Source organism: Numenius arquata, chromosome 1, assembly GCF_964106895.1.
Source record: "Numenius arquata chromosome 1, bNumArq3.hap1.1, whole genome shotgun sequence".
In the NCBI taxonomy this organism is placed as follows: Eukaryota; Metazoa; Chordata; class Aves; order Charadriiformes; family Scolopacidae; genus Numenius; species Numenius arquata.
In genome coordinates, this window is record NC_133576.1 from 108,204,732 (window position 1) to 108,227,721 (window position 22,990).

At 40.1% G+C, this 22,990-nt stretch overlaps 1 protein-coding gene across 1 annotated transcript in view; it reads right to left on the reverse strand.

The window, feature by feature from the left end:
• The window catches only part of ENOX1 (ecto-NOX disulfide-thiol exchanger 1), a 142,824-nt gene that overhangs the window by 72,651 nt on the left and 47,183 nt on the right, over positions 1-22,990 (reverse strand). Inside the window, exon 6 of the mRNA XM_074149048.1 lies at positions 12,484-12,696. Coding sequence (XP_074005149.1) covers positions 12,484-12,696 — 213 coding nt within the window. The remainder of the gene's footprint in view (positions 1-12,483; positions 12,697-22,990) is intronic.

A 22,990-nucleotide genomic window follows, 5' to 3' on the forward strand; every position in this document is an offset into this window, starting at 1 on the left:
TTCCACCATGTCTGGGTAAGATTTGGCCAAAGAAAGGCCCCAGATTTCGGGCTGATATCTGCAGAATCTCAGTGAAACAGTTGTTCTTGGTCTTGCTGCTGACCGTGGTTTTCAGACTATTTCCAGAAAAAAGAATTCCAAAATGAAATAACAGTTCACACCTATCTCTCTAAGGCACCTTGAACTCTAGGATGCACCGTACTGTCAACTGTTAGTAGTAAGTAAAATTATTAAATAACATGAAATATTCATTGTCAAACATCTGTTGGTAAGTCCTATGCTATATCAAATTTTCATTGACCATATGCAAAGCTGTTTCCTTACTAAATTAGGGTTTAAAAATCGCATCGTTCTGGAAGGGTCCATACCACACCATTGTTTTTCATATCAATATAACTTACAGGATGTAAATAATTGCATCTTCCCTAACAACTTTTTCTGCAGCTGGCTATTTACGTGGCATGCTTCAGACAAAGGATTATTATCTAATTGTTTTTCTGCTGAGTTCTAAATAACTAAAAAGACCCAAACAACTAAGCCTAGAGCGATATGCAAGTGTCAACGTTTAACAAATGCAGTGTAACTACAACACACTTTATTAGAGCTGCCAGATCATAGTAAGCATATTAAGTGAAAGTTTAAACCTCAATTTCTGTTTTCTTAAAAGATGCTACCAGAATGGGGTATTGTTATCAAGTATAAATGTAAAAACTACCAGAAAAGCTAGGAACAACATCATCAAAAATCCCTTAAACGATGCCTGCAGAAGTTGCATACAAGACTGGATTAAAAGGAAAACTGGAATTATCTCCAGGGCAAGAGAATATTTGACACAGGATATTTGACAATGATACTAACAGAGAAGAATAGAAATAAACGATAACCAAAGTACAGTCTCATCTGTGGATTAAGAGGTAGAGAGAACACTTTTACCCTCTATTACATTTATCAAGCAGGCTATTTTAAATAAATGATTGAGTGAAGGCTGAAATTTGTCCTTGGGTTCAGGAGACAAGAAGTACTCAATTCTTCCTTTGCTTATTACGTTATCAGCTGCCATGCATATGTGATTATTTTTAATTTCTTGTATGCAATAGTAAAGAACATGAGCAACCAAATGTTTTATAATGCCTTATAATAAAAAAGAAAATAGAGACTGAAACACAATGTGTTAAAATAAAAACATAAGTCTTCGCTGGCAGATAAAATAATCATTTCATGTAGAATTTCACTCCAAATCCCACCAATTAAGGGTGCAGGATGAAAAGGGCTTTGCACTAAATTACTGTAAGTGCAAGAGTAGAATATATGGCAATTTAGCTCAGAAAAATTCTGTACGAGTGCAACAGTTGACATGCAGGGTAAAAGAAAAATTCCACCCATAAAATTACAGTGTAAAGGAAACTGTTACAGTAAATGTATAACATGCTTTTCAAATATAGATTCACAGTGCAGGGAGGATACAGAGTTGGCGTGGTTTGGGTCAGAAGCCTTGTTGCTGAATTCTGACTAAGCTGGAGTCTGCCAATCGATTTGGCTCCAAGCCCAGCAAACCAAGGAATTACAGTAGTCAAGGCTAGATGCTGTAAGTGAATGAATTAGAGTCTCCAGGTCAGTTTTGGAGAGGAAAAAGAATATTTTTGGCAACAGTCCTGAAAGGCATTTGGTGCCATACTGAATAGATCTTAGCATTAAGTCCAAGGCTAAAATTGCATGTAGGCAAATGACATGTGACATCAATAAGAGAAATGGTAGACAGATTGCAGAGTTATGAAAAAAAAAATATATTTTTAATTAATCTGAGCCAAACCCTCAGTCTTTTGGTTATGATACTGTTTACTTTCAGAAAAGAATTTGCCTTTCACACATTTAGAGCTGCAGCCCCTCCCTGTTACCCAATTCACCTGCCACAGAGGGAGAAACAGACGTGATTGCCATTGATTGGCAGAGGAGGAAAACATAAAAGTTGGAAATATCACCCTGGAGAAGACTGCAGATAGTGCAAGGGATGGGTCCTGAAGTAAAGCATAGCGCCAGTCATCAGCTGGATACGTAAGCAAATGCCATTATAGATTTGTATAGTGAAGACATAGATTTTGACAGCTGTGTAAAATGACTCATCTGCCACAAACAAAAAAGAAGGTGAATCGTGGCTGCAACTCCACCAGAGAAGAGGAGGCTACTGTTTGGTCTCCTTGCTGTCTGGGTGGCTGTAGGTTCCTTAAGACATAGTTGTAAGACACAGCATGATAAAAGAGAAAACCCCAAATTGCACCTTTTCAGACAGACTGAGAGAACAGTGCCTCCAGGAGTGATTTATCTCCCAAATCGTTTTGCTGTGTGGGAAGTCAGGTTGCAAGGCTGCCATTCCTCAGCCATTGCCCTACTGCCAACAACTACATCTGTGCTAGAGATCGAAACCAGCCAGGCACCATTTCCGTCCTCTGAAACCAATTGGCACTCCATGCTGAGAGTCCCTGCAGCAGCAACCCTTCTCTCTCCCCCAAAAAGGATGCTTTTGGAGAAACTACTTGGCCTGCACCAAACCCTAAACTGTACCCACAGTCTGTGGGAAAATGCTATCTGGCCCAGAGCAACAGATTTCTTATGGTTGAGCAGTATGGACAAGCCTGCCCTAGATCAGTTTAATTTACTCCTGTAGACAGAGTCAGTTGGGTCATCTTTTACTAGCAGCCTTGCCTTTTCTGCGCTTGTCCTGATGCAGGGGTCTCGGTGTTGCAGAGAGCCATTACAAAGCTTACCAGAGGAAGAAGGATGTTTTCCTCTTCTTTCTACCCTGTCTCACCTACATGAATATTAGAAAGAATAAGAAAAAAGTCTAAGAGTCCTGTCTCTAAATTACACTATATTGTTTCTACATTTCCTTTGATTTGGCCTACAGTATTTGCGATCAAGAGGTTTTTCTGGGTTGATGGTTGATTCCCCCTCCTATTCCATCTGACTCAGCCTGGTGCTAGTCAACGTGCTTGTGTGGGTTATTAAGAGGCTGAGTGAATGTCAGTGACTCAGAAAGAAATATTTTTTCACAATACAGTAAGGAGATTCTTCCACATAAATAAAGGAAAAAAAAAATACTCATACCACAGCACAAATTATAATCCCTGGTCTTGTAAAAACATTGAATCTGTGTCAGCAGCTGTTGTTTTCTTTTCTTCCTCTTTCAGCTTAAGACACCCAGTGAGGCTGAGTGAAAGATAGAGCATTATGAGGATACTGAAAACACCCCATTTTCAGGATTTATACTGAAACCTGCACAGTAACTTGTCTGAGGTATGTATATCAACAATTAATAGTTCTAGAAATGGAAGAACACTCCTTGTCAAACTTTGAAATAGAAAAAACTACACTCGGATTAAAGAGAGCCCAGTTTGTCCTGCATGGTATTGCTAGAAAACCTGTCTACAAAATAAGCATTGAAAATCTTTTAGGTTGTGAAACGTGGTTTAATTTACAACAAAGAAACTGACAGCTTCGTGTAACAGCAAGTGCTGGCGCTGTGCCATGTGATAAATCACTTGAACTCAACAAGACCACTTCAACTCCATGTCATTTCTCAACAAACAGGAGCCTGACACCAGGCCAGCACAATGCAGTAGGGCAGGTACAAATGTACAGTACCTGCTCTTTTAATGCCACCATCTTATATTACAGACCAGACTTTATGGACCTTGTGTTGACATCCAGAAACAAACCTGAAAAAAAAACCCCTCACGCAACCCCTCCACCCCACTAACTCAAAGAAAGAGTAAGTCAATGCTTCTTTCTTCATCAGTTTGACAGGATTATAAGCCATCCTCAATGCACTGCATTTAATTAGCTGTTCTCATTGTTATTTATGGTTAGGCAGACCTTTTTTTCAGTTCTCGGATTTAAAAATAGAAAAAGTAGGAACAACTATTTTTGTAAGCCTGTCCAAAAAAAGAATGCCAAGGGAACTCTGATATGAAGGAACATCATAAATGTGACTGAACTCTCGTTTAGGTCCCATTAAGTGAAGAGACTCTTTGTAAGTAATAATTGTCCAGGGATCTTACAGATTAGAATGTTCCTAGGAGATCAAGAAGGCTATATTTGTTTCAGGCATAATATGGTTTCTTTTGCTGGAGAAAAAGAATAGAAAGGTGGATGAGGAGACTTCAACAGCCATAGCTTCTTCTGGCAGTCAAACAAAAAAACCGTCTCACACATCTTCTGTGGGAACATTTACTTCTCCGCTTGTTGCCATACCTTATGTTCCCCTGCCTGCCATGACTTGTCCCCTTCTTTGTTTGTTTACTGCCTCCAGTCTCATTTTACTTCTGTATTTTTGATCTTTCTGTGTCCATCTTTCCCTCCCACATAGTCTATCCCTTTCCAAAACTCTTTTCCTGCCCCTGTAATCTCTGTTATCATAACTACACCATTTGGGACAAATCCAGTGATTTGACATGAAGCAAGACTAGTCCCTACTGAAGGGAGTAAGTATTTCAAGCAGTCATAGTTACATAGGGTTATTCACTTTCATATTTACAAGGTTTATTCATTCACTTATAAGCAGCCTGAACAGGTTTAGATGTGCAAGCCACATGATATGTGTGCACAGCCAACTCAGAAAACCTTTTGGGTGAAACCTCCACCTTTCCTCCCTTGCTCCAATGCCTTACTCTCATCCCCTACTGTTCATTTCCATACAACATTTACAGCTCAGTTCTGAGAAGCCTCAGGCCGTTTCCTCCATCCCTACTCAGCAAGGCAGCTCAAAACCGAGCACAGGTTTCCACGTGATTCAAGCACATTGTGCTTTGCTTTGAACTTTGCTTCATCATCTAGGAGATCCCGCAGGATCCATGCAAGTGGCACGAGTTGTCAAAATGGGGCCCTTGACTAAAATCTGTTGTGAGGCCGTGCTTTTATTTTGCTATAAAACACCATGCATATTTAATGGCTTACATTAAATAAAAAAAAAAAAAAAGTCTTAAAAATAACAGAGGAAGAGCTTCTTTTGAAATTCTGGCCACGCTTAAATCGATACCAAGATTCGTATTGACTTTAGGTGGAGTGAAGGCTACAGACAATGGAAGGAGCGAAGAAATTAAAAGAAAATGAAACACAAAGGAATAAGCTATCTGAAACACTACAGGCTGCAGCCACAAAGGGTTATACTGCCAGAAAGTGGGCAGGAATTATAAGAATGCAAGGTAAAATCGAAATGCAGTCTTTCATCTCTATTCTCTGCCATTGCCGCAACATCCTGGATAGAAATGCTTTTGAGAACATGTGTACATGAGATGGAAAATGGGAGGACAAGTAAAAAAGAATAGAGATACCCAGCTGAGCTTTACTGGACAAATTATCAGTACAGAAGCAAGCAAAGAGCACACTGACTAAATGAGCTAATCAAAAGGGACTGGATGGATTGTGGAGGTTATTTTGTATTTAATTTTTCTTTTTTTTTAGAAATACATCAAGGTAGAAAGTAATAGTGGCAACTAATGACATGAATGATTAATGTTTTTATTTGTATTATAGTGGCATTCTATGACACCAACTGAGACCTGGGCTGCACTGTAAAAACACATTATATGACTCAATCTCTTTCACAAAGGGCTTAATGATGACCTAAAAATTGCACATAAAGTAAGCTCATATTTTTGAATTAGTCACTGGCAAATGAAAGAAAGACTGTAAGACCAGACAATTAAAGAGCAGGAAAATCCTTTTAGGAGTTGTTATTAATGCAGAGCAATTGAAAGAATACTTGGAAAGCATGAATGTATATGAAAAGTCTAAATGCTATGAGAATTTTAACCAGCATGCTTTCAATACCTGTAATGAAATTGGCTTCATTTTTAGCACTTAGAGAATATACTAAAAAGTGGAAGGATTATTGGGAAAAAGGACAGCAGTACGGAATTTAAAGCAAATCAGATAAGGCGGTGATTTTAGTAATCACCATCATATCGACGTGAATTCTACCTTTTCTAAAGCAGGAGAGCAACTTTTGAAGTGAACCTGTAATGAGAAAAACAAAACCGAACTCAATCCTTTTTTGAAGAAAACTCAAAAAGGATTTTTAACAGTTTTTCATCCCTTTTTTTTAAATTTTATTAAAAATTCAGATTCTATCTGCGAAGGCACTGATAATGTTAAAACAGATTAAATCATATCCAGAGAGATCAGAGAATGAAAATGAACAAAACAGAAGAGAGGAGAATTTTATTCAGTCTGCTGAGAATGTATTTCCCTTCAGAATTATTTAACTTCAATTTATTTTGGGTGAGGGTGGGGGAGGAGGGAAATTTATATCAGATACCTACCAGCTATTTGAAAAAAAGTCAGAGTACTCTAACACGCCACTGAAGTCCTTCCTCTCCGAGGGAGAGAAAACTCGAGGTGACAATCCTGACCTTCCCAAGGAGGGGGACACGACACACAGTCTTATCCCCAAACTTTTGATTCTTCTTAATGACACCCCTACTGAATTAGCTCAAAGTTGTATCTAGCTTCATATCATATGTCACAAATAAAAGGGCTAAGGATGCTTAGCAACAAGCTAAGCAGGTAAAATGCATAATCTCATAATTCCAGGTATCTTTGGTTTCATGACTTCTTGAAAGATGAGTAACTGTTGTTTTTACTTCCTTACTTTACTTTTACTTCCTTCCTTACTTTACTTTTTACATCTTAAAGATGTGTACATCTTTACGTGCAATGCAAGAGCACAGGGAAGCAAACAAGCTTACTGGCAGCAGAAAGAAGTGGCCTGCACTCTGTATATTGAGCTGTGGAGTGAAAAGGAGTTTCTTTCGATAGCAAGATGGGAAGAATATCTACACGATGACTGGAACTGGACTATGGGTCTTCAGATCATTTTCAAAAAATCAAAGCAGGCAATGGCAGGTAGCCTCTTCATAAAATTCTGGCTGATGATGCTCTGTACTTGCTTTAGATGGTCTTTAATATTCCAGTTGCTCAGGATGCCTCCCTGCCTCCCTCCTCACCCATATCAGCATAGTGCCGTAGTGTGCCTACATGGGAGCTGTTAGATTCAGAGCACCATAGCATATCACTCTGATTACAGCTCCTCACAAAGCTGAAATACCACTCACATACAGATAGCTTTTCCTCCGCCACCACCACGGCTTTTGTGCCAAAGGTACACCAGTGACATAATGAAAATTGCAGTGCTTTTTCTGACCCTCTCAGAGGTCATCTTATTGTCCAGACAAAGTAGGGGCTCACTCAGATGATGTCTCTTACCTTTTTTGAAAGATTTAATAATGTCACTTTTAGCCACAGATAGGAATCCGTGTACTTGAGAACTTCATAAGTGGCCAAAAACTATAAGGTTTTGGTCCCTGACCACAATTAGAACTGTACCAAGAAAAAGATCTCAACACTTTCTTTGAAGGTAGTGGAAAAACCTATTTTACAATTTACAAGTATTCCAGCAGTACTACTGAAGTACATCCTGTCACTTATAAATTGCGTTGAACTTTGTAACAGTTTCACTTTTACTGCTTATTATGATGGTATGATATTTATTAGCTGAAATGGGGAAAAAAAAAAAAGGTGTCAGTATGTAGCATGTCTACAAGATCCCTTGTAAATATCAGGATCGCCTACTGGTGTATACTGGCCCTGAATACTGAGTGCTGGGGATTGCTACACTGGATTGCCACTTTCTTGCCTAATGCCAACAGTAGGGTTGTCACTTAGCTGTTGAGAATGAAATTCAGGATGGCAACCTTTAAACATGTCTAAGTGACTTAGGGGTCTGTGTTCTGTTTCAAAAATTGCTTACTGAGAGTCAATGAGCTAATTACTGCTTACCAAGGTAGGGTGAGAATCTGCAGCACATCTCTTCTCTCTAATGCCAGCTAATGCACGAAGGGATCTCAAGGTCACTAAGAACTGCCTTCCCTTTCCTGCAACCTCACATCCACCAGGAGGTGAGGAAACAACTGTGATTAGCTATACTGGAATAAATGACTCTGCAGGTTGATACTCCAGCTTGCCCTGTAGGATGAACCATGTGTGTATCCACACCTTCAGACCCACATTTTGACACTCAGGCCTTTTACACAAGTTCTAAGATCCTGGTGATTATCTGTAATCAGCTGTGACGGGTTAAACCTCAGCTGTCCTACAAAGTACGGGGGAAGGGCTTCACACTTGGGAATGCATATAAGGCCACTGCCTTAAGTAGCTGATGGACTACGCATATGCATCCCCTGGGTAGGAACATGCCATAGATGTATGTAGTTGTTGTCTCTGTTTAGTGCCAAGTTAGGTGAGGCTGGGAGACACCTCCCTCCAGCCGGCACCATTTGGGATCAGGTGCCTAAAAGCCATCTGGTCAAACACCCTAAGGAAGGTCAATATAGCCTTTCAGACCTCACATTTAGAGCACTTTTGGAAGGAGGGAGGCTCAGGTTTGGTTCCTTCACTGGCATTCAGTGTATTTAAACATATCTTTCCAAAAGATTGTCCTGACCGCTAGGCACTGAAATTCCCTGAAAGCCAAGGAGAGAGTGAAAGTGAAGGCCACCACATGACAAGGGAGTAATCTGGCCATGATAAAAAACAATCTCCCACTCTTCCCCCACAGGTACATGAGAGACTGATTCATAGTCCCTGATGGGGACCTGGTGCCTTAGTCCCTTAAATATTCACCCATTAGTAAAATTGGCAAATATGACCAAATGAGTGTCATCAGCTGCTCAGTACCCAGCCATGGGACACTTCTGTTAATTACACTGTGTATCTATCTACCTGCACACTGAAACACTTCCACTCTCTTGTGTGTCTGACTCTTGAGATATCAAATTAATTTTTGACTATGGGATTTTGGATCTTCACTCATCTATAGGTACTTCTGAAAATTCTGTCAAGGGACAGGGCACTGAATAGTCTGAAAACTTAATAAGAAGCAGATGACATTTACAGTGCATGGAGGAGAAAGACAGAGGGGAGAACTGCAGCTTTGGTGTAGTCTAAAAACACCAGACCAATGCGGATGTCTCTGGGGCTTTCCTTTTTCTTAAACATGAGGATCAACATCTATAAGCCTTAGGCTGAAAAGGTGCTTTGGGAGGAAATGAAACGGAGATGCACAGAAAGTCAGGGAGCAGTGTCACCTGGAACTGTGCTGTGGAAGCAAAGTGGAAGAATTTAGAAATCAAACTGCAAAGACACAATTATCCAAAATCCTGGAAAACAATCCATATTTTAAGCACAGATTCAAATCTAGAGAAACTAAGTAATTCAATAAAAAAGAAGGAAGTGAACATTTTTCTCTCTTTATCCCTTAACTGAAGAAGCACTGTAACAATGCTAAGACTCCCTGTAGAACTTAAATCAGGAGCTGTAAATTGGTGGTGTGACAGCAGTAATACACCTTATTTCACTGATTATCCCAGCACAAGTACCTTGGTCAGGTAATTAATTCACGTGCTGAACACTTGACCCAAATTTTTAAGGGTAATCCGCTTGGTAATCTTCTAAATACTTTCAGGCAGAAATTTGTAGCAGGGATTTCAATACCTGTACTTCTTTAGTAGGTGGGCCATAAGCTGAAATGTTCTGGCCACACTAATCCTCATTAATAAGAAAGCATTTTATACTGAGACCCACATAGACAGTGTGTGTGTTCCAGGTGAGTGCACTTGAAGCCCATTTTCTTAACGTATCTATTCTTCACTCCCCATAATGTTCACTGCTACAATGCTGGCATTTTTAGCTAAATCCAAGTTCTTCCCCTATGCTACATCCTTCTGTATTCAGACTACACACAGTAAGTGGGACTAATCTGCTTTGAAAAAGGCATGTAAAAGTTGGACATCTGGTTCCGAGCTAGGCCCCCTGTGAGTCCTCTGTGGGCAGCAGCGATAAAACGGCATCTCCAAGGGATGATTCATCTCACTGGAAGAGCACCACGAGGACGGTCTGATGACTCATCCTCTGGAGATGCTTATTTTTCTCTGCTGACTACAAAGAAAGACCATAATGGTCAGCTTGTAGTTGAACATCTGACCTAGTTCATGACAGAGGAACGCCCCACGGTATTTTAAAAATACTGTAATATTTATGTCAAATGGCCACACAGCTGCAGCATTACACTAGACTTTTGGATCCTTACTGCAGAACAGCAGAAGTGGTTTCTTTGCCACTCTGCAGAATTTAATACACCACACACCTTTTTTGGATATCTAGTATTTTCAAATTCTTCTTCATAAAGCAAGTGACATATTGTAACTGATTTTATACGACTGTGGGAAAACAATAGAAAAGGACGCATGAAAAACATTCCTCAGATCAACTCAAACACAGGAAAATTCTTGAAAAAGGGAAGCTCATTTCACAGTCTCCATGTTTAGCAATCTTAGGCATATACACGTGTAAAGCAACAACATCATCCATCTGTTCGTAGCAAGTTTGCAGAGAATTTTAATAAGACACATTAATGCTAATAATGGCCAATGTTTATGATGTTTATAAAATAACCAATGTGGAGCATCTGGAAAGCTCGTAAAATTTGTTCTTATAAAATCCACAGAGTGTAACACCTTTCCCTGAGCCTGCCTTTTTGCTGACCTTGTCCTCCTATGCCAGACCTGTCAGAAACTCTCTTCTTCCAGGCATTGCTGCACTGTGGCACTCTGAAACTCATGTTCTGAAGCCAGACCTATTTCTGCTTTTGTAAGTTCAGCATTCAGCACATTACAGGAACAAATCAGATAGCCAAAGCTGCAAGTTTCCACCTGAAACTACAGGGATCTCTATTTCCAAGTGACAGATGTTCTACAACAGTTGGTGACAAACGGGCTAATTTAGACTGATTTAACTAAAGTTCAGCCTGCTGACAATGGGGGATTTTTTTTTAATGCAGCTAAAGAAGGCATTTCCGAATGCTAGGGCTGGCTGTTGCACACAAAACTACAGAGGCCCTGGTGTGAATTGAACAGCATGGCCACGCGTGGTGCCTGCATCTCTGCTCCTCACGCTGCCTTTTAGTTGCTGAGATGGAAGATGACATTGCCTAGCACATTACCAAGGGAATTAGCTGGTCTTTAAAATTTACTTGCTGAACATATGACCTCAGAAATTCAAGTGCCTTTGGCCTGGAGTCTTTCTTCCTAAATTCAGGCATCTAAGTCCTTAAATTAGAAAGACATGTGCCCTGGGGTGAATTGGTCTTCTGAGATGCTGAGCTCCCCATCTTCTATATGGAGGAAGCTTCCAGGGGCTGCTCTCCTAATCCAGGCAAGTCCATCCAAGCTTCTGCCTTAAGCCTTGACTTCTGAAGTATGACCACTAGAGTGGCCAGAAAAATATTGCAGAAAAGCCATTAGGGCTATTTTTTAATGCAGATTAGGGGTGTGATTCAGAAATTACAATGTAACAACTGCATTGTCCTCCATCTGGTAAACAGTCTTGTCCGTTTTTTTTTAACTTGTATGTGAGAGCTGGCTTCAGGTTCCACCCTTTTAAGTATCATAAGGTCTCTTGCTTGAGCAGCCATGAGTAGACATGTTAAAAACCAGCAACAATGGAATTAGTTTCTTTTCTCCTTTATTCTTGTCTTTTCTTTGTTCTCCTTTCTTCTCATCTTTTCTTTTCTTTTTTTTTTTCCTTTTTCCTTTTTCCTTTTTCCTTTTTCCTTTTTCCTTTTTCCTTTTTCCTTTTTCCTCTTCTCTTCTCTTCTCTTCTCTTCTCTTCTCTTCTCTTCTCTTCTCTTCTCTTCTCTTCTCTTCTCTTCTCTTCTCTTCTCTTCTCCTCCTTTCCCTTTGAAGAACACTTCTAGGCAAGTATCCCAATTATTGTTTTATGAGGGAACCTCATTAAGGTAACTTCATTGACTATATTTCTGTACTAAGGAAATAGCTGCCAGCACTAAATATTTAAGGCAGTTTATCTGCCAAATTAATACTGGCATTATATCAGCCAAGTGGTCCCGATGCCAGCAGCAGTACAGCGTATTCTTCTACTGTGGGGGTGGCCCGTAGGCTGTGAATATAGCCCTAAAAGTTGCTGAATCCTACGTCCTTTTACCTAAACCCAGGCTAAAAATATAGCCTAATCGTTCGCTATTCTGTAATTGGCCTAGTTAACTAGCTGTAACGCACAGGCTACATATCACTTCTCTCCACAAAAGCATGATCTTTGCTCAGAGCAGGGAGGCTTCTGTCTGGTCCGTTCCTGAAGCGTTACGTCTACGGAACAGTAGACATTATGCATAGAGCACGTCTTTGTCTATTAATAAAAAAACTACTGAAACTTTGCTCACCTTGAGAAATAAGCTCTTAGGAATGGTCCTTGTTCCTCCAAATTGCCATAGAGTATGGAATAGGATATGAAGTAAAATATGACTGCATTGCAACTACTTACCCCCAAACAAACAAAATGATAAAAAAAAAAACAAACCACTACCACCACCACCACCATCATTACAAGAACACTGGACAAAAAGGAGCTACTTACATTGAGTGAGGATCCCCGTTAAGGCATTTTTGAAACTCTCCTTGGCTTGCTCCATTTCTTGCTCATGAGCGGCCTTTTCGTTCATGAGCCGGCGGACGTGGCTGTTGGCCGACTGCACCATCGAATAAAACTGGTTTGCAGAGCGACGATTCACCTCGCCGCGCTCAATCCAGGTGAGCAGCACTGTGATGGCCTCTGAAAACTTGCTATCATCTAGAACAATCAAAGCACAGGTTTTAAATTGCGGGCATAAATATCCTGCCGAGAACACATTTTCTGCTCCGTGTCACATTAAAATCACCATAAATCCTGCTTGCAGTATATCATTTTGGGCAACTTTTGGGTCTTTTGTTCTATCGAATGTAGGAAGCCAATATTGCCACGAGGAGCTACATAAATCTTCCTTCAAGACTTGTCTTCTGCTTATTTTAATAGCTTTCTCACAACAAAAAGCACATCCCCCCCTGCCCCCTGCTTCCCTGTGGCTTGACTCCTTGCTTTGACAACGTCTCCCTTAAGCAGCTCAGTGATATGATATGACCTTACAGTGGGAGAGAGGAGACCTCGGTGTTACTGGACCCACTGAGGAAATTAAATGTGTCTGTGTTAACCTGCTCGGGCGAAAGCTCAGTCTTAGAGCTTGGGCTCAGCCGTACTTTTGTCAACAGATTTTGCTAACATCACATTCTTAATTAATGAACAATGATGAGGCTTAACAATTCCTCCTCAAAGCACTGATTAATTACAAGGAACTGCTTTGAACAGATGATGTGTCTGTATTTGTTTTGTATTTTGCATTTGTCTGTGTTTTGTTTTACATACTTTTTTTTAAAGGAGTTCAGATGAATACAGGCAAACACCTGGATTACAGCTTTAAGTTTACCATTCAGGTAACTAAAGTTATATTTCTCTGCAGAAAGATCGCCAAAACTAGTGGCTAGATTTTGCACTCTCCTTCCCGAAGTAATCTTATTTCCTCAGACAGTGCTCTCAGCTTCCTCAGAAGACTCTTAGCGCAGTATCCATTACACTTCTGGCTTCATCAGGATTAAGAGGACACATTTCTTTTTAAGTCCCATTTAGGCTGAACTGCAAGAAAATGTTATTACAACAGAGTGTCTTCCTGTGGCACCATTTCTTTGCATTCAATCTCATTTTTTTTCCCCAGGATTTTATTCTATAAAACTTCCATTTCCCAACAAATCCTTTTAAACATCTCATCTAGTCCTTGTTGGTTAGATTTATTTATATATATTTTAGATGGCTGGTACACCTTTCTATAGGAGAAGGTATACAGTTATGGTGGTAGAGAGAAGTAGCATAGTTATAGCCAAAAGACATTTAAAATGAAAATTGGAAAATATTAAACCCGATCAACCGTGTTACAGGATACAGAAATGTGGGACACAGTTTGTATGACTCGGCTTTCCATGTACAAAGAATAATGAAACAGTAATTCTTAAGTGATGATTTGGGCTTTTAGTCTGAATCAGTAATCACTTCCCTAAAACGCGAGGAGCCTAAAGTACAGAGAGGACAAGTGACATGCTCTGTGCCCACAGCCTGTGAAGAAGACAGATTTTACATTGCTTGATCTTTAGCATCTTATTAACTGAAACATGCTTTCAGCTACAGCAATAGGATTTGTTCTCTACAGCTGGAGAGGCATGTTCACCCCAGATTCCCCACAGAATTTGAAAAGTAAGAGCATGGTAACACCCTCCCTTTGTACGATGATGTGACTTTACATTAACGTATGATTCATCATCATCATTCATTAAGTAATTGTCTCCGGGGAGGAAGAGTATAAGGGCATCTTTTCTTTCCATATTGTCCCCTTGGATTAGACTCTAGGTCCCAGCTTTGCTGGATACATACACGGCAGGTACGTATTAAGTGGCTCTAACGAGTGAGGTTGGCTGAATACGGGCCTCAGAAAAGCCAAGTGTAAACAAGACTTGTGCAAAGTCTCTTCTTTGCAAGAAAACACTAGGATAAGGCTTTCCATGCTTGGGTAAAATCTTCTGAAATAAATGGGAGCTGGATGTCACGGATCCAATACAGCCAAGAACTCATCCCTGCAACATAATGTTTATTATAATTACAGTAGTCAATAAGAATAACCTGTAATGGCTTCTGGCAATGTTAGCATGCAATTTCCAACAGTCTGTACAGTCAGGTCACCTTGCCGATGGCACTAGCCTGTTAACACCGAGGATGCGGCTGATTATGAGTAGAGAGTAACTACAGTTGAATGTTCCTCTTTTTTCCTTGTAGACATCATTATCTGTATCATCACACATAATTTATCACCCAACACTGAAGTACCATTTACAGTAAATTATCCCATTCAATCTAGGTCAAGACACGACCAGCAAAGTTGGGAGAAATGATACACAAAAGCACCTCTGAAGAGGTACACATGACCTGTGAAGAAAGAGTGTGCAGAACTGAGCAAAAATGCTTCATGGAGATGCACGAGGGAAATCAGTTGCACAGAACCATTCTCCCTCTTACTTGCTCTAAGGTCTCCCCAGTACACAGCCACATGTTGTTTTGCTATAGAGTCTATATGAAATTAAAACACCCCTCCTCTCGTTTTGTTTTTCTCGGGCACAGTTGGTATCTGTAAGGGATGTTCATAAACGTGCCATCCTTCTGCCAGATAGATTCAACCCATTTAAAAGGACATGCTGAAAAATATGTTTTCAACACACTGCACTGCCAGGGAGCTGCAGAGGTCTGTGGGCCTCTTATAGTTAATTCATGGCCCTGTACTAGCAGGAAAAAAAAAACTTCCATTGGTAAACATCAGCATCTTCATTGATTACATAATTAGAAGATACATTAAAAAATGCTAGTGGGTAATATATGCACAAGAGGAGCACATTAGTTAATAAAATCTTTTCTCTGCAGTTTAAAAATTTCCTTATTTCACCTTCATTTCTAACTTTTCTATTCTTCAGTTGACTACTCGGTGACTGGCATAAGATAACTCACTATGAATTAATTTTCTTCATCCAGAATGCAGTGACTCTTTCCAAGCAATCAGAGGCTCACTAAGAAAATCAGGTTTTTATACCAGATTGTTCATTTATTTTTTATTTAGTAGACAAATAGTAGAAGAAATGCAGCAATGGAATCTAATTTAAGCAGAGCATGAACTGTCTTATGATTGCAGCCGTTCATTAAAAAAATAAAACAAAAATCCTAATTCTCTTCAAAATTATTCCCTTGTGGTAGGATGCACATAAATATACACTGTTTAAAAACATACTCTTAAAATAAATTCCTTTATATAAGACATTCTCCCATACATAATTGTTCTTTTAAAACCGGCACGCAGCAAATTATTTCTCGCGCTTAAAAGCTTTTTTCTCCTCCTGGTTACAGCACGTTTTAAGCAAATAAGGAAGGATTCGTCTCCTTTATTTCAACATCTGATTTACTAACCCCAGGCTCCTGGGACCGTCAATGGAAAGAGATGGACACTTGTCGGACAGGCTTCATCAGTCCGGTTTTAGCTGCCTATTTGAGGGTGAGGTGGACTGTGCCCCAGAAATGCCTGCTTCCCTCAACCGGCTGGAAAGGGAGCCTGGGGTTACTTTCTCATATATTGACATCTCTGCAAGAGGTGTCTACATTTGGTCAGAATAAGCCCAACCATTACACAAGTTATGGCGCACCGGTTACAGAACACCTACACCGCGTTTGTGTACCTGTCTTGGGTTTTCACTGATACTGCAAGCTGTGATGCACGTTATGTCTTTTTATATTACCCATCTATTGAGGATGGCTTGCTGGGTGTCTGTCGATAGAGATTTCCAGGTGCTGCCAGACTCAATCACAGGCCTCTAGAGATAAGATATTTCAAATACTTCTTATATCAACTGAAGATATTTGGCACTTAAATCCTAACGCACAACTTAGATGAAATGAAATATAAAGAAAAGAAAATGCATCCCTAGAGCTGTCTAGGATATTTCTAGGGGAAAAAAAAAAAAAAAAAAAAAAGGAGTAATTGTTGACAAATGTTTTGCATTTTTTTGCTTGTAATTTGACCATCTCTGAGCAACCTCAACTGGCATAAACTTGTTAATAGGAAAAACTATGGCAGGAACTGCTACAGAATGGAATACTGGGAAAAAGTGTTGTAAACTGAGATTTTACTCTCAGTTTATGGAGTTTCCCTCGTGTAACACAGGGCAGAATTCACTTCAGAGTAATCTGAAATGTTGTCACTATTTCTCTCTCACTGTTAAGTACCTCCATAAGCTGCTTTCACAACTTGGGTGATGGTGTCTAAGGCCTTAGCCATTAGAAAGGAGATAGACTAATCCATCACTCTGAAGCCAGGCATTCAAACACTCTTATTGCTATCATTTCTACACTTATAGATATATTGCAAATATAGCTAACTTTATATTTCTGTATTTTGAGAGTGACATTGTATGGTGGACTTAAACACTGGGCTACAGTTGCTTTTAGCCTCAGTATTCTTCCCAACCATGGACATTCTCAAAATTCTCAAAAAAGTATCTGAGATAATTCACACAACACTTGGAGCCTGTCTAAATCACAGCAATCCTTCTATGGGCCATGGTGTTGTCCAAAGTCAGCACATACTATCTCTTGTCCCTAACCTTGCTCCCCTCATGCAACCTCCTAGGCTTGCAAGGAGATGCTGAAAAGACAGAGCTGCTATTCTTTATCCTGATGACTATACCTAGAAAGCTCCTGTGCTGGCTGCATGTATTTTGGGTTGCATTAATGATCTCATTTTTCTCTGTGAAATGGGAAGGGGTAGGTGTGTCCTTATGCTACATTCTGTATAGCTCTGACCACTAGAAATCCGGTTAACAAACATCTCTTGAAGGTATTATTGTGAGAACTGAGGGTGCCTGTGCTGCAGGGCGTATAGAGAAGGGACACACGGAGTCACGGGATATGTCCCATCTATTTGCCTCTGGCTGACAGCCTGTCCTCTGTCAGCTGTAGCTGGGACACTGGAAGATGTTGTGTCCCCTGCCTCATCCCCACCTGCTCAGCGCTACCCTTTTGCTTACGGTTACGCTGGCCTCAGCTCTGCCTGGAGCTGCTCGTCTGACCATGCTCCAGTTCCAGTTTGTCAAACTGGGCCCAGTCCAGCTATGACAGGAAAGCGGTAGCGGCAAGTTCAGGATGCAGACTTCCTTCCTCCATCTAACTGCAGCCAGGGGAGGATGTAAAGCCAAGGTCACTGCTAATCTGACTTCTGATTTAATAATTTATTAGACTATAACTAATATTTCTAAACTACAGACACTGAATTCAATATGAAAAATAATAAACCACAGCAGGTGACTGCTGTGGGTGAATCAGGTCAGGGAAAAGGTTTACTAACCTCTCGCATCAGCAGGTTCAGCCCAGCTCCCCTGTGCATCAGGAACAATTTGCTTCCCAGCACACGCCACTTTTGGTACCACAATGACGACCTATTTTTCTCTTGGCTTAAGAGCTTCTCCTGTACAGAATGCCTGCCACTGACCTAGAAACACAACTCTTCAGCTACTACTACTCACCTTCTTTTTTCCCCTGCTCAGACACCTTATATAATTGTGCCATGCAACACACACATCAGTCTTGTACTTTTGGGATTAATAACATTTTTAACCCAATGGCACTGCATAATAAGTGAGAATCAGGGAACATAAATTCTTACTGCCAAAGGGTTCTTTTAAAGAATGATTAATATCCACCTTACTATTTCTTAAATAGCCTTAACTTTATGCTATAACCAAGAAACTTTTCCAGTTATGTAATAAATGACTAGCTGAAACTAGATTTGATAAAAATATGCATACAAGTTTACTAAAAGATATCTTAAAAGGTACCTTCTCCCCCCTGTATCATCAAACTCTTTCTTCCAAATTAGATCACACAAAATTCTTCCAGAGGTGGGTGTTTCATGTGAGACAGAGAAATCCATTCTCTTCTCCTGCTGATGCCATTACTTCCAATAAAAAGTAATTATGAGGGTATTGAGTTTCCTCCCTATTTCTCAAAATCACACCACAAACTTTCAGATCGACGTGCCGCAATTTGCCAGTTCTTAGTAATTAACTTGAGTCATTTGGCAGTGCGGTACATTTAATCAAGTGGGTTGATATTAAAACCTTATAAATTTGCATTGATACAATAAAGATTGGGTGAAGGAGGACACTTTTAGCAATACACTTAGCAGTGAAGGCACTTCTTGCAGGCTCTCGGAGGGAGGTGCCCAGGGAATTGGGTTACCAGGCTGCCAATAGCTGAACCCACCTCTGCCAGCAGAGAAAAGTGCCCTCGCACCGCGCCGGCTCACAGCCCCTGTGCCAGGCTCTGGGAGCCAGATGTATTGTGTCACAGCAGATGTCAGCAGCATATGGAAGAAGGAAGGAGAAAACGATGATCTAAAAACGGGAAGGGTGAGCGAACAGATTTGACGCCGAAGCGCCGAAACATGTCTGTTGTAGGGCTCTGTCCCTATATGCTACTAATAAAAAAAGATGGTGCTAAAAAAAGGTCTGGAGTCTTTCGGCAGCAATTAAACCTGGCGTTCATTGGATTTGTTCGGAGGATCTCAGCTTTGCCTCCCCTTCTGACGTAGCCCTGCACTGAATTCGATCCTTTTGTCGTGAGACTCGCCTCTCTGGATAACCGCACCGCTCCTGCAGTGCTCCGCAAGTCTGGCTCTCAAGTGCAGAGTCATCATGAAAGCAGCGTGGTTTTCTTCTCAGTGAAATATCCTATTTCCCGAGCAATTAAATGTTGTTTAGATTTCAAACGATGTGCAGGGGTTGAGATTGTCAGGCTTGATGTTACCTGAATCTTGCACAAGATGCATCCCCGGTTAGTTCATTCTACTGTAACTCCATCTATTTATTTAAATTTCCAATCTGTTCTCTCTTCAGGGGATAATACAGTGCGTGGCAAAGAAGCAGCTTCTCAATTTTTCAAATTATTTTTTTTTTTTTAAATAGAAAACCACATGAATAACTTTCCCGTGCTCATAAAGAAACACTGTATTTAAAAGGGAGGTAAATTCCAGGGTATTGTACATAACTTGCAGATATTTATGTCTCTGCCTCAAAATATTTAAAAAACAGATAATCAGATATGAATAGATGTCTGTGTTAGATGGTGGAACCATTTAACTATCTGCAGCAAACAAGACAGATGTAGTATTTTAAAGGAGCTTATTTGCAAGAAGTGATTTCTGAAGATGACACCATTAGGTACAGATATGCTTGAATTAAGAATACCACTATGTTAGAAATTCTGCTTTGAAACGCAAATGTCATAAGCACACGGATTAAAATGTTTTGTTTCAATGCACCTGACAGAGCAGTGTTCCACTTAAGGATAAAAGGTTCAGCCCATCTCCAGTTGTGTGGTGTCCTGGGCACCACATTACTCAACTGTTTATAAACCACCCAGGAAAACAGATGTCAGAGTATGCAAATTTGATCCTAAATATCTAGCGGCACATCTCACTGTGCAGTAATAACGCATCTGATTTAATACTGAGGAATTAAAATCTCAAAGACACACACCAAACAGAATGCTGCAATGAACCAGAAGACAAGAAGGTCATGTTTTTGTAATGTAATAGCGGAAGACACAATATTCTGCTGGTTTTGCCAGAACAAGAACTCAGGGAGTATTCCCAAAGGCTATTTAAGGAGTCAATTCATATCTACACTTCATTGTAAAAGACCCTGGTTTTCCAGAATTAACATGAATTTATTGTGATATTTCCTCAAGGAAACACAGATTTCTACCTAAGGCAGAAAGATGTCAGACAGGAGGCCAGAAGTTTCATTAACCTGAGTTATGCTTAGCTGTTATCTTATTCCGTGGCAATCAGAATGGTTTGATGAAACTATTTGAAATGTTGTGACAAATTTTGGAATATTTGGATCAAAAAGTAGATTTGAAGAGTACGTTTTGAAAAAGTGAAATTTTGTTTTACCATTTTTAACAAATGGTGCCTATTTCTTATTTTGCTTTTTCTCTTCAAATCTACTTTAGTGGTTTGGAAGGTCAAAAAAAACAACCAACCAACCAAAAATGACTTGTCATGCAAAATTAAATACTGTTTTGTTTTTTTTTTTTTTCCCAACCAGCTTGCAACATAAAATGTGTGCTACAAACATAAAGCTGATCAGAATAACCCTGGTATGAGAAGGAGCTCATGTTCTTCCCCCTATTACCCATCTAGTTTGAACGCTGCAGCTCGTTTCATTCCGATAATCCAGGCTCAGGTCTCTTCTGCCTTCTACATGCTGGACTCATGAAGAGTGGGACTCTTCTCACGGGAGTGCATGAAACAAATTTAAATAAAATATTTTGCGACAAGTCATCTTTCCAATGCAGGAAATCTCCTCTTTTATGAACTATCATCTCCTTGGCTTCTCCTCCTCTTGGCTCTGGCTGTGACCAGCAGAGAACATCACTAGCAAATTACCAATGTTGAGCAGCTCAAAAAATGTTTAATCAATGAGTTAGTAGTGTAGGCCCATATTTTTAGAGCTACAGGCTCAAATCCATGAGACCTACACCCAAGATACTGGCAATATGCCACTGACACATAGTGAAAAGCGGCACTAGCAAAGCACAATAGGTGCATAGGGAGAGGAACAACATCACAAACACTTAGAGAAAAGAAAAGTGAATACACTCTTGGCTAACAACAGGGAAGGTGCAGAAAAAAATATCCACACTGCCAGAAAGGAAAAAGTTTTGAAGGATTTAATTTGCAAGACCCTAAAGACCTTTATGGAGAAAAAAAAAGGAAAAAGGAGAAAAAGACAAAAGGCAAAGGCAAAGGAAAAGGAAAATACCCATAAAACAGTCTGCCACAGTCCAAAATGGAAAGTGGTGAAAAATTGCGTGGTTCCACAGTTTGATGGGTTTCCCTTATTTCTGCATAAATCAAGTGTTCAAACCAAGTTCTTTGCAGATATGAAGGGATTTGTGATAGTCCATGGAGAGCAAGTCATAAACCCTCATGCTTTTGGAGGTATGGAAGGTCTCATGCAGAGTCACTGGGCAGTGCATTTTGAGAAACCAGGGTTTTTTTTTTTCCAATGAAGATGGAAATACCAGTAGAGACTACCTGGCTGAAATTTTAAAATGAACTTTTGTTTCCAACTGGCACAGAAGATCCCTCTTTACTCTCTCACCCACACTCCTCTACAGCAGTTACTGCTGTACCAGGTGACCTCAGCACAGGATAGGAATAGGAATATGCTGACAACAGTGGGGTAAGAGATTCCAGCCAAGTCTGGTACACAAAACCAATGATTTCTCTAAGTCTTATGCTGCAGTTTGCAGAAGGTGAAAAAAGATATTGTCACCTCTGTTATAGACTCAATAAATATCTAGACCACAACAGGGAACTGGCTGATGAGTCTAGTTCATCTCTGCTCACCGTCAGACTTCCTTGCTGTCAGGAATTTCCAAGGTTATTTCGACAACAAAAGTTGCTTGGATTCAGACCAAGTTGTCTACATCTGTGATTGCAAAGCAGTATCTTGGGATGACAGATGTTTAGCTATTTTGGCTTGCTTTTCAGCTAGTGTTTCTCAGTGAAGTTCTGGAGGCGCTGCAGGAGCTGAAACCCCCACGCTGGGCACCTGCAGCTCTGTCTCATGAGCTGGCAGCAGAGCTCAGGAGTCCTTTGAAGTGGGTACCATGGGGAGGTCATGACTTTCCTTTAGAAAACAACTGCAAAGCATCTGCTCAAAACCCAGTCTTTCCAGGTAAATCCTGCCAAGACCAGATATATTTCTATACCCCTTTTCTTTAGGATGAATTGTCCAGGCTTTTGCAGCAATGCGAATCTGGTGATATCCAGAGACCTGAGATTTTGACCCCAAGTGTTATATATAGGTATATATGTATGTGTGTGTGTACATATCTTGTGTAAGCTTCACTAAATTTGTGAATGTAAGATGATATGAACTGCCCTTTGCCAGAGTTGAAGAAGTTTCTTTAGTGTTGCTTCAGTTCTGCTTGTAGGATGTCACAAAGGGCTCATGTTGTGAATCCGCATTGCCTGAAGGAGGCCATAATGTTCTACCCTGCTGCCTTATAGATACTGGCTATGATGCTATAAAAAAGGTAAAGCAGACCAGTATAATGACTGAATACCGCCTCTGCTTTCTAGAGTACCTAGTACAGGAGACAATTCATGACCAGTGAGAAGAGAGGCCACTTCTTTGCATTCTCTTTCCCCTACAATCTATACAGATCCTAGCCGTTAATCTTGCTAGAAGGCAATGGCTAATTAGCAAAGTTTTAAAAATTGCAATATGTTCTTTTGCTGGATTTTAATGATTTTTTCAACTAATAAAAAAAATAAGCTTAGCATTTTGGTTTCTTAATTTGTTATTTAATTTCATATATTTCTGAAAGTTTATTTCCGGAAAAATAGTCATGTACATGGTGTTGGTCTGTATCATGCTCAGAATATTTCTATATT